Raw genomic sequence first — 17023 nt, 5'->3', positions numbered from 1 at the left:
TACTTTGAACTACTTAAAGGTCAGGTCTACGTTAGTGCTCCTAGGATTTAAAAAAAAAAGAACTAGTTTTCAAATGACTTGTACAGAGTCTTTGGTATGGTAGCACTTACCTTCCGACTGCTTTTGGCTAATAGTGGAGAAAATTCTCCTTGCTCTGGAAGTCCTGAAGTGCTCGCGTTTGAACTCTCACCTTGTCCGGGGATCCGCGCTTTGGCAGTGAATCCCCACATGTTTCCAGTGCAAGAACGCACACTGGAAAAACCATTCTCTCGAACGGTAGGTGTCGGCAAAGTTAAATACAGCCCGTTAAATACGGGCTGAAGTGTCCCGGTGAGAATATTTTTAAAACTTTTGAAAGTGTCTTTAAATTTCCCGGTGTGTCTCTTGAACTTTGAAATACTCTAATGTATTGTGGGCCAGGGCATAAGCATGTGCTTATGTGGGGATTGTGGGGAGGAGGAGCCATGCTGCCAGCAGCTGGGAAGGAAAAGCAAGCCACCATTTCTTCGATACTAACCCCAGTCCCTGCTTAGAGAATCGCTGATGGTTTGTGGCTCCAAGATGAACAACTTTTCCAGCTGCAACCCACTTATCACTTAGTTTATGTGTGCACCTTGGTCTTCCCACCGCAAACACTCCCAGGGTACCGTGTATATTTAGTTCTAGTTTGTGCTTCTTTAATCACTCCCGAGTGTAGCACCCTATACCTTATGGTCTAACAACTGCTGTCATGGACTATCTCATAATCGGTAATAAGACGTGACAACATGTCATTTCGAAATGGCGATGATCCAAAGACGTTAGACTTGAGGTGAAGTTGTAACGTTGCAGCCCTTTACTCTCTTTTGTCACTGTGGCTTAGTGCAGCCATAAAAGTGCCCTATGCCACTAAAAGATTAACAAAGAGAATTGAACCATTTTATAACCTGGCTGAGCTTTAGCATGCTCATCTTTTCATGCGGAAAATATTTTCATATTGTTTAAATTACCTTCTAAAAATATTTGACGTTTTTACTACCTCATTAACTGTAAAGAACTGCTATTGTTCCCCCTCCTCAGCCCACCCCTTTTGATTTTTCTGAAAATAGCATGCATATGCATACGTCCTTTGTCCACACTGAAGCCTGTGTAGGAGCCACTTGTTTGAATGGTGGTGTCTGCAATGAGGGGGAAGGTCATTTTACAGAAGTGACTTAACAGAGCAGTATCCCACATTCATGGCAGGCACGCTGCTCCTGTAGTAAATTTAAATCAATTTATTGCACATCACTGACTTCCGCTATTTTATTTTAAATTCTGTAACCAGATCAAGGTCGAGGAAGCAAAAGATGAAAGGAGAAGGGGAAAGGAAGCCAGAAGAGGGGAGAGGCGGGCAGGAAGGGGGAAGCAGGACAAGGGATGGTTCAGAGAAGGGTAGCAGAATAGAGCTCTCACACTTAGAGACTGGAGGGATGAGCATTACTCATTCAGAGGAACAAAGAAGGAAAATGAGTTAGTCTTCTGGGCATATAAGAACTGGGAGTATTGCTTGCTTAGATTTTTCTCCTTGTTTATAATTATGTCTTGGTACTATTTCTAAATACCAGATATACTGTTGATAGTCCTTGCAAATGTATTATTCTTTTTGTAGCCAGTTGCTGAACAGAAGTACTTCTGGACTTCTGATGTGCCAAGGAATTGCTGCAGCGACTGGGAATTCAGAAGGAAGGGTATCCCAAGGCCATTTTAGAATATGCTGTTACAAGATTTTACTGTAGTGTTTTGGTCTGAGATCAATTAAATATGCTTTTCATTTGATTCATGCTGGAGAACAAACAGTCTGGATCTTCAGATGCCTCTTGAGGTCGATGTGTTTTCTTTCACTGAGGGGAGTGTTTTGCTTGTGCTTAACTTTTTCCTCTGCAGTAGTGTGAAATTTCATTTTAAATCCAAATGGCCCTTATAGTTTCACTCAGATTTTATATATATTGTTAAGTGTTAGTAATCTGTTCTCTCGAATAGATATTTTTCCTCTGTCTGAAAGGGTTTGTGGTATCAAAAGTGAAATCATAGGATCAAGAAGCAGCCAAGTGTAAATGTCTGTAGAACCAGGTAGGCTCTGACAGCTGCCATTTAAGTATGTGTTAAGACTGGTGAGATTTGTGCTAAGTTGTGCCAAACTTGCAGTGCTCTTTGTATCTGTGAAGCTCCACATGAGCAATCTGCAAGCGTGGTATGTTTTTGCATACGTGTAAGGGAGAGGAGAAGGATGATGTGAATAAGCTGGCTGACTCCAGGAAATAATCAGATCCAATTATGTCGGTGATGTTTAACCACCAACTTTACCGAGATGGTATTTCTATATCATGTTAATTGTGTGAGTCAAGTGGAACACAGAAGGCTTCGTGGAAGCTTGGAGGGGGCCTCAAGAAGGTGAAACATGGTGGCTTATGTTTCCTTTACAGTGAAATAATTCAGAAATAATTGGAGCAAACCCAAGAACTGATTTTCCTTGTTCGGAGATGCTCCGCTCTCTGCAAGTAGAGACAGCCTTGGTGGCCACAGGCGTTCCACTGCAGGGGCAGAGGATGTCTGGGCATACTGCACCTAGCTTGGCGCAGCGTCTTTCCCCTGTGTATTGCAGAGGGAGTGAAACGTGCATCAGCTTCATCCTCCTCAAATCAGAGGAGTTTTATTTAGTTTTCAAATACTGCTGCAACCTTAGAACTTCTAGGCAGCGTGGGGTACACAGTTCCTTCTACTCCTTCAGGACCTTGCACAGAAAACATGCATTTGCTCCCATACGTAGGAGGGAACTGGTCCCACGAAGGCAGTTTTGTATTTTTCAGAAGAGAGAAGTTTCCCTCCTTGTATTATTTATCGCATGTATAAAATCAATTTGTGTGTGTTTGATTTAAACTTAAACTTTCCTTTGAGGTTTATAATCCATAGTGTTTTTGAAGGAATTTCCAATAACTTCTCATCCTAGTCCAAAAACTATTTATGAAAAGCAGCTTTAGGCAATCAGTACCTGCACTACAGCAGGAAAGCAGAGCTATTGGCAACTGTTATTTTATGTTTACTAGCTTGAACTCTGTCCTCTGATAATTTGTGCTGTAGTTTCTGTAAAGCTTTTCTGGTATTAAATACCTTCTCTGGGAGATTTGCTTGCTCCTGCACTCTAGTAAGTGGACCCAAGCTAATGTCTTTTCCACTTAAAAGAAACATTCAACAAAGTCTGTCATGTTTAAGAACCGTGAGCAATAGTTTCCTGAGCCCAGAAAATAAAAATACAGGCTTCTTACACAGATGATAGTTTCAAAAATGTTTTCTTTTTAGTATTACAGACATTTTTCTCTAAGCTGTGTTAGGAATTTGTTTTGAGTGGGCAGCAGCAGAAATGTGGAAGGTGATATTAGTGATAGATTGCAAATAATCTGATACGTGTTTTTGAAAATTACGAGTAGGTAATTGCATTTCTGTAGAGTTAGTCCGTTGCAACTGGATCCTAGAAAAACCTGACCCTAGAGAATCCTGCTGATCATACAGAGTCTTATAATTGTGAAGCCGCTTGACTTTTGCTTTCAGAGATGAAAATGACAGTTTTCCTCTTTGTTTTAGGATACCTGTGATCTCTCGTATGTGGAAAGAACGCTGGCAGAAAGGTGAAAAAATGGGTGTTAAAACATTCACTCATAATTCCCCTGCTCACAGTCAGGAGATGCTGGGAAAGCTGAACATGCTCCGCAATGATGGACATTTTTGTGATATCACCATCCGCGTCCAGGACAAAATCTTCAGGGCGCACAAGGTGGTTTTGGCAGCCTGCAGCGACTTCTTCCGTTCCAAACTCGTTGGCCAAGCAGAAGACGAGAGCAAGAGCGTGTTAGACCTGCACCATGTGACAGTGACTGGTTTTATACCTCTTCTTGAATACGCTTACACAGCAACACTATCTATTAATACAGAAAACATTATTGATGTGTTGGCTGCAGCCAGCTACATGCAGATGTTCAGCGTTGCTAGCACGTGCTCCGAATTCATGAAGTCCAGCATTTTATGGAATACGCCCAACAGCCAGCAAGAGAAGGTGCTGGATGCAGGACAGGAGAACAGCGCAAACTGCAATTTTACTTCTCGAGATGGCAGCCTTTCTCCAGTTTCTTCTGAGTGCAGTGTAGTGGAAAGAACCATTCCTGTTTGCCGAGAGTCGCGAAGAAAGCGCAAAAGCTACATAGTTATGTCTCCCGAGAGCCCCCTTAAGTGTAACACACAAACAAGTTCCCCCCAAGTGCTAAATCCTTCGACTTCTTACCCGGAGTCCAGAAATCAGCCCGTGGACTCGTCCTTAGCTTTTCCCTGGACTTTTCCTTTTGGAATTGATCGAAGACTTCAATCTGAGAAGGTGAAGCAGGCAGAGAACTCTAGGACTTTGGAAATGCCTGGGCCCTCCGAGTCCAACAGAAGAATTGCAGATTACGTGACTTGTGAGAGCACAAAAGCCAGTTCTCCACTTGTGATTGAAGAGGACGTGCGCGTCAAAGTGGAAAGGTTAAGCGATGAGGAGGTTCACGAGGAAGTATCGCAGCCTGTTAGCGCATCCCAGAGCTCTCTGAGCGATCAACAGACAGTCCCAGGAAGCGAGCAAGTGCAGGAAGATCTCCTGATCAGCCCACAGTCTTCCTCTATAGGTATGACCATTTCTGGGGTTAGATATATGTACAAATAGGTGCGTGTGCACTTGTGATTTTATTGGAGGAAGTCTGCTTCATGTTTTTTCATGCTTTACTTTTGTGAAACTGCATTTTGTTTCCTGTTTTACGAAATGTTACATAAAAACCCCTGCTGCGGGGACAGGACTTGGAGCTCTGTAAATAACTTTGCAGAAGGCATCTAAAAAAGGTAAGCCCGTTGGTAGACCTCCTTATTCAGAAGAGATTGATAACCTCTTTTTACCTGTGGCTGCTTGACTGGGGAAAATAATTCTGTTTCCAGTATTGTCAAAAGGCATGATCTCAGCTGAGCTGCAACACCAAATCTGAAAGACTTGTGGCTGTAGCCACAGAGGGGTAGAATGGTACTTTGCATCAGACATAAAATCTTGTATAATCATGACAGAGAGCCTTTGTAAGAAGATTTGCAAAATAAGTGGTGGAATACTGTCATCTTAATGCCCCAGACGAAAACAAAACCACACAGTCATAATATTGAGAATCTTTCCATTTCTGTGGGATTTGGTTCTCGAGTTGCTTCTTCAAGTACTGCCAATTGCTGAGAGAAACCTTTTTTCCAATGAAAGACAATTTGAAGCCAGTTTTGGGTTCTTCTAGCAGGCTCTTGTTTATTAATAGCTAATACTTAAAGGTTACTGTAACAATCCCTTTTTTCCTCTTTGCGCAGAATGCATTGACTGGTCTTTAGTAAGTCAGAAGATAGGGGTTTTGCAATATTTCTAGTTTAATTACCAGATTTTTGCCTAAGTCAGCTGTTTTGCTTTCACTTAAGTGGCTTGACCTGTGCTCAGTAGAGTTTGTTTACTGAAAGATTTTTAATAAAGCCTGTTTTGTTTGAAGACCGTAAGAGTGGCAAATGTACTGGTCTGTTTCATTCAAATAATGTATACATGAAAGGCTGCTTCACTTAATTAAATAAATAAACTACAACAAAGTAAATAAACGTAGCCTAGTAGCCTGCATTATTTGTTTTGTTTGGTCAGCGTAACACTGTGCCTTCTCTGAAGAAAGTGAGTGTTAGAACAGTCTGACCATTCCAGGATTGCAATATATAGTCAGCGTTGTTAAGCTATTCAGGTAATAGTCACTAAAAAGAAATGAAAGTATTTTCCATTTATCCCATCCTTCAGGACTTTATGTTGTTGGTTTTGTTTGTCGGTTTGTGTAGCTCATGTGTTGATACTTTAGATCGGTAATGCTTTTTCCAAACGAAAATGTTTTATTTACTGGAGACAAGGCTGTTTACCTTTTCTGAGAAACAGACTTAATATCAGCTTAAATATAAATCTTTAAATGTAGTTTGCCAAAATAGCGCATAGATTAAAAACTAAAAGAAACAATTTGTTTGCTGGGTAGTCTCCAGGAAAAGTGGTCCTTGTTCAAGAAGAGGTTTAGTTCAACTCAGTTTTTAACTCTTTATAGTAGGAACTTCGGAAAGGCCTCACCAGGGCCATGTGACAAAGAGATGCAAATTATTTCATCGACATAATTGTACCATCACAGACAAAACAGAACAAGTAGAAATAATTACTAGAGAAAGTTAAAATAGCATATCAGGAGTTTTATGATTTTTTATGATGAGTTTTATGAAAAAAGGAGGGAGTTTTACCAACTGCAGATATCATACCCAAGCAGCTTAAAAGAACAAACTGGGTGTAAATTCTAGACTACACATGAGTAGCATAGGATCTACGGATGTTTTCAGAGGACATCTCTTGGAGTTAGAAATATCAGAAAAATTGCATGGTCAAAAGTGGCTTGGATGAATTGGGACACGAGAATGTGAGACTAGGACTGAATTGTAGAGAGAGAGGTGCCACTGAATGCTATGAAATCTACTTTTCTAAGAGAGTCTTAGTGTTAAAAATTACTTTGAAACATGCTCGAATAGTAAGGCACCTTACTGAATTCTGTTTTGCTTTAGCCAGTTTCCTGAAATGATTTCTGTTGACAAGCAACTTTGCATATCCGTCTTCAGAAGCTACCTGTTTTGAAGCCACGTGATGTTTTCAGGAAAGTTTTCCATTTTCTATTTCCTATTCTAGGTTTTGTACCACTGAGGGCATGTACCTGACCCTTTGTATGGCATGGGGCAAAGGATCTTAGGCCTTAGTGATTATAATGTTTAAACTTAAATGTCTGTTATTGGGGATATTAGTACAGCATGTTCTTCCTTAAAATGGCTACAGAGAGAAAAAAAATATGCTAGCCCCAAACCTTCAAAGTACAAATCTGTTCTTTGTCCTTGAATATGTTTGAATTAATATTCAGTGGTCTTTGCATAACATTATTAACTATCCTCGTAATAGTTTTTATTCACATTTTGCTATAAAGAGAAACAGTGCTTTTGCTTTTTAGCACAGTTCACATGTACCTAATATACGATAGGGCATGCTTTGTAGCTAGAAAGCACTTTTTACCTCCCAAAGATGTATTTCCTTATGCAATAATATAAGAACAGTAAATGGAGGCAGCAAGATATGTTAAAGTACAGCTTTCTCTTCCCTGAACATATTTTCCTCATATAATTGCATATATTTATCTCAATGTTTTATAGTGCATTTAAAAAAGCATCCCTGCCTCTCTTTCTGATATTGCAAAAAGCTCTTATTCACTCTTTGGGCAATTTCAAGAATTGTTCATTTGCAATTTATTATATTTGGAAGCACTTTATAATACGGAAGGAGACGTGAAGCAGGGCCTTGATAAATAAGTCATTATGGTTACAACAATAGCTAAGTCTGAGAAGATATTTTCATAACTCATTAACACTGTTTCCATTTGAGAAGTGAAGGCATAAAGTTCAACCTAAGAGCAATTGGGCTTATTTTTCAGTAGACTTTTGGTTAAGTATTTCATAAGAAAGAAGGATAAATCAAAATGGGATTAACTTTTGTAACTTTATAGATTGCATAGTTGCTGAATTTCCTGAACAGAGTTTGTCAGCTTGTAACAAAATTAAAAATTTTGATTCTACTAGTGTTATTTTGAAACTGCTAGAGATGCAAATTTCTTCCCATTACTGGCCCCATAACATGAGGTCATGTTAAGACAATCACCTTTCACTTCAGTAAGGTTTTGTAGAGCACACAGTCCTTTATAGGGACAGCCTTTTTTGGAGGCAGTACTCTCATTCTTTTTGACAAAATAAGCACATTTTCTGCTTCTCTTTCCATGTTCTTTCTCTTTGGTTTTCCATTTTGTCTGACACTTGTCATTGTAGACCTAATGATACTTGATTTGCCTAGTGAGCTTTAGAGAAGGGTTCCCAAATTCAGATCGCTCATGTACCGCTCTCTTAGAAAGCAGAATTATTTTTACTGTAGCAGGAAGAGCAGCTCCTAGCGCTGTCCTAAACTTCGCTCGTTCTCAAGATGTAGGTGCAGAGAGAGAAATTTCATTCCCCCATCTGTTCTCATCTTCCATGGATTCTGTGGTAGAGACCCAAAGGCTGCTTGGCTGTTCAGGAAAGTTCAAGTGGTGCTTAATGTTCAGTCTCAACAGAGGGAAAAGGAGGCAAGATGGAATTACTTCTGCACCACTTCCAGGTGACTTTCATGCTAGTAATCATGCATATGTCATGTTTTGGGAACCCCTGTTTTGGAGAGGAATGACAACTCTGATCCTTTTGAAATTTGGTGGAGTTCAGTCATTCATTTTTATCATCTCCCATTGCACCCATCAGAGGAAAAGGAGGAATGCGAGGAGATCCAGTTGGTCTCTGCACTCAGCTTAAAGACGGAACAACACATGGTTTATCTAAATGGTCACACATAACCAAACCAGAGGATTTTTTTTTATCAAGGGGCATGGTTGGTGGGGGGGTACCAGTTCTTAGAATTGTTTTAGTACTGTACTGCCAACTTCCCTCTCTGTTACGGTGACATCAGGCCAAAATAACCTTGCTTAATACGCTTAAACAAGGATTGAACGCCAAACTCCAAGTGGTAATGAGGGAGGCCCGTCTGAGCAACAGCCACATCAGGTGAATGAAGACGTAGTTTTGTTTTAGTGCTGCATTTACCTTAGATTCTGTTTCCAAAACCCACTTGAGCTACATTTGCTTGATTGTTGGTGCACTGAGCAAAGCTCTGGAATGGTTTTGTGTATACGTTTCTCTTACAAACAGATGTTTGGTCTCTTTTGTGTTGCATTTCTGATTTCTCAGAGGGCTCTTCCTGTCTCAGCATCTTATCCGTAAATGAAGGCATTATCAACGCATATATATATATATATATGTGGAAGATTTGGAACACAAAAGCAATGTAGCATAGCAGGATTGAACTCCTCGTTGCTCAAGAAGTCTTGAAAACTGATGAAATTGTCCCTTTAGGTGAAGGTAACATTTCTGCTTTACAGTGTTAGTACTGGATGTGTTTTGAAAACTCTGGCTGTATATAACATAGATTCTTTCCATTTTCTAGGTGTGCCAAATATTTATTGAGTTGTCCATTTACTAGATAATCTGTGCAGAGGAAAAGTTGAGTTGGAACACATTGCTTCTGGGTTTTCTAAATGATTTTCCCGAGACAATTCTAGTATCTTATCATCCAGGAAGCAGTGTCTCTCAGAGATTTGGAAAGCAAGCTTTATGTGTATTTACCTGCCACTCCAACCCTTTTTGAACACTTATTTGCATTAAATTGCCCTTTTTTCTTTGCCTAGGCTCAATAGATGAGGGGGTTACGGAGGGATTACCCACACTCCAAAGTACCTCTGGCACTAACGCTCATGCAGATGATGATGATCGGTATGTACCAATGTAGTGTGCAAACTGTTCTGCAGCAAGTGCTGTGCTGTAATTAACCTACCCAGCCTTAATCCTAGAATGTTTAGTTGTTCGTACATCTACTTCTCTGTGTTGATCAAAGTACAATCGGTGCCTAAAGGATCAGATGCTTTAGGAGAATGTAAGTGATGAAAAGTCAGAACTTGCTTACTTGTTGCTTTTCATTTCCTGTCTATTTCTAGGCAACACTGGTGAAGAAAGGTATTCATGTTTTTGCTTTTTCTTCATGACTGCTCTTTATTAATAAATAAAAAAAAATCTTTACTGTGAAACAGGTGTGGTAGTTGCCTGCATGCTAAAGCTGACGTAAAGCCACAAAAGCAACAAAATGAAAACAAGTACCTAGTCTTGGCTTCACCAGAGTTTGCTATTGCCATAAACCACAGAGCAGGCAGAGCAGCCTTAAATATTTCTCCCAAACTTTCTGCATGTAGCTTCTTACCAAAATGCTGTGTGTCATTTACTGTAAATATTTAGCGGTCTTTTGCTGTGCTGGGATGAGTGGTTTATTAAGGGAATCCCTTATAAGGGAAGGCTGGCAGAGAAGGCCAAACTAAAATGGGTCTGTTTGGTTGAAGATGTATCGTAGTTCTGTTAGAGCGAAGTGACGTACCTGCAAGTGGCATACAAGGGTACACACAACTGGTTTGACTTTTATTTCTTTGCTTTTATGGTGTGTGTCAAGTGTGGCGTACAGCTAGCTATTGCCTTTCTAAGCAAAATTTTTAAAGTATTGACAAGCTGGCTTTTGCATAGTATTTTGTTAGACAGGTGAGTCTGAAGAAGAAGTGTGAACCTTTGGGAGTTGTTCCAGAAACTGTGTCAAGTGAAACTCCCTATAGAGATAACTATCAAGAGCTGCATTTTCATAGCTCGTAAAATCTTTCCTGCCATTTCCATCTAAAACCTGTCCCATTGTAGGATTAAATCTGAAGAGAAAATAACTGCCTAGATAAGATTTTTTGTATGACAGAGAAGATTTTATCTATCTGCTAACAAACCTCAGTATGAAAATAATACCCAGCACTTAGGGTTTGAATTGATAGTAGGAGCACATGTTGCATTAGAACTAATCCAGGCTTTTAAAGCTATAATTCTAAAGTCAAGTGGCATACATCTTTTCAGCAGTGGATTATTTCAGAAATTTCCTATAAAATTGCAGAGCTTCAGCACGAACTGCATAGAAAATTCAAGAGAGATAAAATCCTTTTAACACACTAAAAATTCCCACTAAAATATCTCTTCCATGCAGAGAAAGAAAGAATGTTTGCCTTAGTTTATGCTCAAGTTTGAAAATAATTAGTCTCAGAGTAAACACAAGCATCAGCAAAATGAACTAGAATTTGCACATTGTTTATGTAACAGTAAGGGAACTAACAGTTATGGGAATTTATGAGAACTTTAGACTCCAGAACTAAAATTTTCTACCACATGATTTATTTTATAAATTCAAATGAAAGTGCCAAGACTGTACTTACTCTGTGAATCAGTTAAATGTGTAAAATGGTGCTTTCAAGTCCTAAGAAGTTTTCTTTCACATGCGTGCGTGTATATGCCTGTCAGGATGGGACAGTACGTTCTGATTCGCTGTGACAGCCCTTCAAGCACTGGGCTTTTGAATTCCCATTTCAAGCACAGGATGGGCACATCAGCAAATAAATATGGCCTGTCATTCACTGTCCAGCAATTTGGGCACACAGTTTTGGGTGCATAAAATGAGATAATACAGAATTCTGAATAAAATCAAACATTCAGCTCTAGCTGAATCAAATGAAAACACGACTAATAAATCATGTTGGATGGAGAAAGTTTCCCTCACTTTTTGTTTGGTATTTTCTTGAATGCGCCTTTAGTTTAAGTCCAGGTTGTACATTGCTTTATTAGTAGAGATTCTCAAAATGTCAAAATCAGTTGTGAGTGGACAATGCAAATTTATATTGAAAAATATGTATTTGAGTATGTATTTATTACATTTCTATTCATAAAAAAGAGCAAAAGACTGTTCCATCTAAAGGTCTTTCAATATGACATCCTTATCACTGTGGAAAGAATCATAAATATTTCAAAATCTAGGATATCTTATCTCTTGAGTTTCTGTGTTAAATAATTAATATAATTAATTGATCCTCCTCCATAATCAGTGTTTCATAAACAGCAGGTCACATGGAATTGTTGTCAGCTTAATAGGCACACAGGAATCTGTTAAGTATTAAAACTCCTGTTTCACAGTGAAGGCTGATATATTCTTTCTCTGATATTTGGCATTTGGATTGCAAAACACTTTTCTAGCATAGATCTGTAATTCAGCTGTGGCTGGTTTAACAGTTGGTCTCTGTGTCAGTTTGTGGCTGCATTTAAAAAAGAGTTGCAAAGGCTCAATTATAAAAGATCTCTCTGATCCAATATAACGAGAACCTCCGCTTTTCTGAAATAATTGTTATTTACAACTAGAGAACATTTCTAGGCTCACTGAGCATTCTGGCATTCACATTTGTTAGAGTTTAGTTCTACATGGTTAAATATGTATATAATCTCTTGGTGAAAAGAAGAAGAAATTGCAAGTAGAATACTTTAGCGTTACAGTGAAAACATTTTAAACCTATCTCTTTATCTAGCTGTTACAGAAATTCTCTGAGATGTTAGACAAATCTCAACTGTTAAATGCCACATTTATCACAAATTGCAAGTCATGAAAAATTGAGTATATGTGGCAAAAAAGAGCAGGGGAGAGAAAATATAATTGTGTTTCAAATGTAATTTCTTCGTTGTGCTAAGGTCCGCAGTTATGTCACTAACAGGTATTTCAGCCTGCTTGCAGTGTAAGGATGGAAAAAGACATGCCAGTCACTGGTAGCTGGAGAGCCTCGGGATTCCCATTTTATCTGCTTTAACCAGCCTTTCTCATCATGAAGCTTTTATGTAGGAAAAGAACAAACTTTATTTAAAATTTCTGCTAGGGACATTGTCCCCATAGCACTTCTCCTTTCTGTTTCAATGGCAGAGAAGCTGGCACCAGTCCAGGCTTTGAGGATGAGCTAGCCCGAGAAAGCTGGAAACAAAAGGAGAGCTGTGGCTTCTAATTTCTGCCCTAGTTTGAGTGTCTCCCTAGAACGCTCTAGGAGCACGATGCACTTTTGCCTCTTTGCAGTCCCCTAATGCAGGAATGGGGGAGGAAGGACCTCAAAAACATGTTACCAGGAGATGAAGTTCTCTATAAAGCATGTTAAATGTTGTCACAAAAAACCTAAATGGAATTCTTACTTGAGATGTGTGTATCTATATGTACATCTAAGAGCAGGAGTTCTTGCTGCCCAGCCAGCCATCCCTTTATCACCCCTGCACTGCAGCTGTCACTTCTGTTGGCACATAGCTGTGAAAATTTTAATTGTGAATTCTCCAGTCAGCTGAGCACAAGGAAAACTTTTCTGAAGGGATTTGCCCCTTAGGCAGACTGGATGACATTTGTCAAATACCAGATGAGGGGAAGGTTGTCCATCCTGGGCCCAAATCAGTTTGGCAGCTGGACTGCTATGCCTTACGCTTTTTTGGCAATGTTTTTCTTTTTTTTTAATATTTAGTTTTGGATAACAGACCTGTGTCTGTTAGTCTCTGTTGATGGAGTTTTCATTGGTAAAGTGGAAAGCATATGGTTGTACCAACTCCAGAGACAAAACTAGTGTTTCCGCATCTGAGTAGAGCAAAATCTGTTCTTTATCTAGTGATCTGCTCACAAAGAGGAACAGGAGTGCCAGAGTTTATGACAGAAATTTGCTTAGACAAATCAGAACCTATGTTTAAAAGCACTCTCATTTATTTCAAGTGCATTTGGTGAGCCATCAGTTGGCTTTTTTAGACCCGTAAGTGGCAGTGAACGACATTCTGCCAGGCCCAGGATATGAGCTGGTAACTTCCCTCTTGCAAATATTCCCCTTAGCAAAGATCAACAAGTCTGTCAGCATCTATCTTTTCCACAGCTCTCTAGGACCCTACTGTGTGTAAAAAGAAGAGAAAGACAGTAAAATTTGTTCCTTAGAGCAAATATTATTCCAGTTCCATGTGGGACCAGAAATCCTTACAGGTTTTACAGACTGGTTGATACTAACTCCTGCAGGAAACTCTTTTATCTTGTGTGTATCGAGAGATACCTGGTGCTCTCTCTCTTCAGATAGATTTTACAACTGGAACTTTTGCTACTGAGACTCATCACTGTACTCAGAATTCAGATACCCGGTTCTCACAGTTGTATTGACATCTGTTTCCAGAGTAAAGACAATTAAGATACTGATTTTAAAGAGATGATCCTAGTTCTTGTCCTCCTGTGCTGATCTGGTCTGTGGATTTTTGTATGATGTGTAGGAAAATGTATTTGTGCAAAGTGCACCTTTCATTCCTGTGAACGTTAGAAGTCCACAAATTCAGCCCAACCTTGAAACCAACAATCTGGGCTCGAGATGGAAGCAGACCAGAAAAAGGATTTGTTAAGTTAGGGAGACTTCCTGACTATGTGCAACAGGAGACATCGGTGTACTTTTTCTCAATACATTTCAGACATTACAGTTTAGTAAAACTAAAATTGCCTTGTTCTGGCCATGGAATATTCAGGGTCAGAGCAGTTCCCTGCTGCCAGTGACGTCTGATCTTCCATTAGGCTGTGAGCAAGCTGAAATGTCTATTTCAACAAAAAATATAGACCTTAATGCTCAGGAAAGGGAAACCCCAGGTAAGTACAAACTCCTATTGTTATTATGTTTGTACCAGCAGATTTGTTTTTATTTCACTGTGCCCTTTAGCGAAGCAAGTTCCTTGCCAGAGGATTTGGATTATAACACTGTAGTTCCCTTAAACAGTTTGCAGCTAGAGGCTATGTAGGAGCAATTAGTCAGTTTTAAATAAATTACTTTGAAAGTTAAATTGTTCCTTTATTATAATCTGTGTGCTGTTTTTTAAATACAGCGCTTGAGCTATTCTCATAGAGCCGATTGAATCAGACAAGAAGCAAGTATTGATTAATTAGATCAATATTTTAAACTTAGAAATATGTAATTGTAGATACTAATGTTTGTTCATTGAACTTGGATTGAAATGAAAATGAATTGGCTTTAATTTTGTTTGTAAATATCACTGAAGCTGCAAAATACTCCTTTGCTTTCCAATTTGCTCAGTTCTTTAAATTTTTCCTCAGGGACTATTTGCTGATTGTGGATCATTGATATGCTTGAGAAAGTGCCCATGCCTGGAAAATCAAGTCCAGTTTGCAGCTGGTGCTCAGACCTGTTGCCCAAAAAAACAGAAGTCAGAGGGTATTCTCTGGTTTTGTTCAGGTGTGCACAGTCAGTGACTGTAAGACTTCAGATGCAGGTCAGATGCATCGCTGCAGAGGCAGAGATTTCCAGCATAAATACAGATCTCAACAGTCTTTTTCTTCTTCTCATACAAATGTGTTCAAGGTTCAGATTTCCATGGGCAAGGCTTCTTATTTTTTTCCTCTAGCTTGCTTGTAAATCAGTGAATTTTTTCTTTGTAGTTTGGAGAACGTTCAGTATCCCTACCAACTCTACATTGCTCCTTCTACCAGCAGCACAGAGAGACCCAGCCCAAATGGTCCAGACAGACCTTTTCAGTGTCCAACCTGCGGGGTCCGGTTCACTCGCATTCAGAACTTAAAACAACACATGCTTATCCACTCAGGTAAGAAACGTTACCATTTCCAAGAATTGCTAATTTATAGACTCACAGAGATTTGCTCACTGTGCAGCAAATACAATAATGCAGTTCTTTTTTAATCACCTGCCAAGTGCTTGAGAATCGATTTCAGAAAGACTGGGTAGAGTATGTCTCATTGAATGGTTGTTTTGATACATCAAATCTGACTGATAGCGCTACTCATGGATGATTAGCGTTTGTGTGGACTGAAAAAAATCTGATTGCCTGAAACTCATCAGAATAAGTCATTTTCATGATAAAGATTTGAGATGAAATAAAGTATACTTGGCTTTTTTATTATACTGAAGAAGTGATGTCGATTGAAATTCTTCCTCTTATGTGTTGTAATTGTCTGCTGTGTTTTAGAGGAGACTTGCAGATAATATAGAAAATATTATCTGTCTTATGTCCTTGCATTGAATAATGTTGTATGCCTTTGGATCTCAGAATTTTTGGGGGGATTGCGGTACAACTGAATTGGTTTGATAATCAATTTAGCTACTACAGATAGTACAGGTAGCAAAAGGTTTGTGTGTATGCCTCCTCTGAGTCTTGATCCCTGAAGTGTTGCATTCATTTTGATTTCTAACCTAAGTATGAACTTCTAAGGTCTTTGCTATCAGTGTTTTTCAAGACTTGTCAGCATTATCTGGCAATAGCATGGACATTTTAGTGCATGAAGGGAATATTAAAGGGTTATTGCACTTGAGCACTAAGCCTCATGGTTTAGCGTCTCCTGGTTTGATCTTGACTCTCACCTGCACACAGATGCTGTACCATTTTTGGGCAGAGCAAGCACAATTGTCAAGGTGTAATTTTTTCACTGTCAGCAATTATTTGTCAAATCCCTTCAAGGAAAATGACCATACTGTGTTTAGACCAGCAGTAATAGTATGTGTTTAGTACTTAAAAAAGCAAACTTTGTGGGCATATCAGGTGCGAAATTATCCCAAGCCGGTTGCTAAAGTCTTAACTGATAGCAGACAGACAGGCTTCAGCAAAGCATCTCTGGCTGACCTGTCAACTGGCAACCCCTGGGCAAAGTTGGGAGAGATTTGAATAGCTGTTTTAAAGTAATTAGCATGCAAAAGAAACTCTCAAAACTTGTAGATGTTGAAAGTGTTTTCACATAAGCAAAATGGCTGAAGAGATTTTCCTCAAACTATCAGAGGAAATAGATGCCCTTGGACAGTATGAAAGCATGAAAAGTTTTAGCTCCACAAGACAATATTCTAGTATATTAACTTGTTTTCACATGCTTAACAAGGAGTTTCAGTGTAACCTTAACTACAGCTTTCTCCGTGTAAAAGCCCCAATTAAAAGTTTAGCTCCCGCTTTGAACGTAAGGAAAGCAGAGTGAAAGACTGGTGGAATTAACAGCCTGGACTGATGCACATTCAGCCTTTTGAAAAAACCTTTTTTATTCCTTGACAGCCCTATTATGAATAGAGCTCCATATTCCAGATTCTTGGCCTCATGTTTGGATTTCCACACTTTCTGGAGTTCAGACTTTTTATTAAACCTTAACTTTTTGGTGATTCAGTCTTTTATGTTATAATAGTTCTGTTTGGGTGTGATTACGTACTCTCAGCCACTGCAACAAGTTGCAGAGCTCATATTTTTCAGGGTTTTATTAGTGCCTGTAATAAATGAAAAATGAACTAGTAACAGAATTTCTAAATTAATATGAGAAAAAAAAAGAGAGGTATGAACCTAAACTGTCTTAGAGAGCTGTCTGTCATGCAAAGTTGCTGAAGATTCTTGTATAGAAAGGTTCCCACACAATATACAGGCTGCTACTTCACCCTTTTATCACCAT

The 17023-nt window shown here is 39.1% G+C and overlaps 1 protein-coding gene across 1 annotated transcript in view; it reads left to right on the top strand.

Moving 5' to 3' along the window:
* The first annotated feature begins 3619 nt into the window (after positions 1-3619).
* ZBTB44 (zinc finger and BTB domain containing 44) overlaps positions 3620-17023 on the top strand; it is a 17115-nt gene continuing 3711 nt past the window's right edge. The window contains exons 1-3 of the mRNA XM_009584147.1: positions 3620-4670; positions 9378-9462; positions 15026-15189. Coding sequence (XP_009582442.1) covers positions 3620-4670; positions 9378-9462; positions 15026-15189 — 1300 coding nt within the window. The remainder of the gene's footprint in view (positions 4671-9377; positions 9463-15025; positions 15190-17023) is intronic.

This window comes from Fulmarus glacialis, unplaced genomic scaffold, assembly GCF_000690835.1.
Source record: "Fulmarus glacialis isolate BGI_N327 unplaced genomic scaffold, ASM69083v1 scaffold12088, whole genome shotgun sequence".
Lineage (NCBI taxonomy): Eukaryota > Metazoa > Chordata > Aves > Procellariiformes > Procellariidae > Fulmarus > Fulmarus glacialis.
Note: the sequence above shows the minus strand (reverse complement) of the source record. Positions and strands in the feature narration are given on the sequence as shown.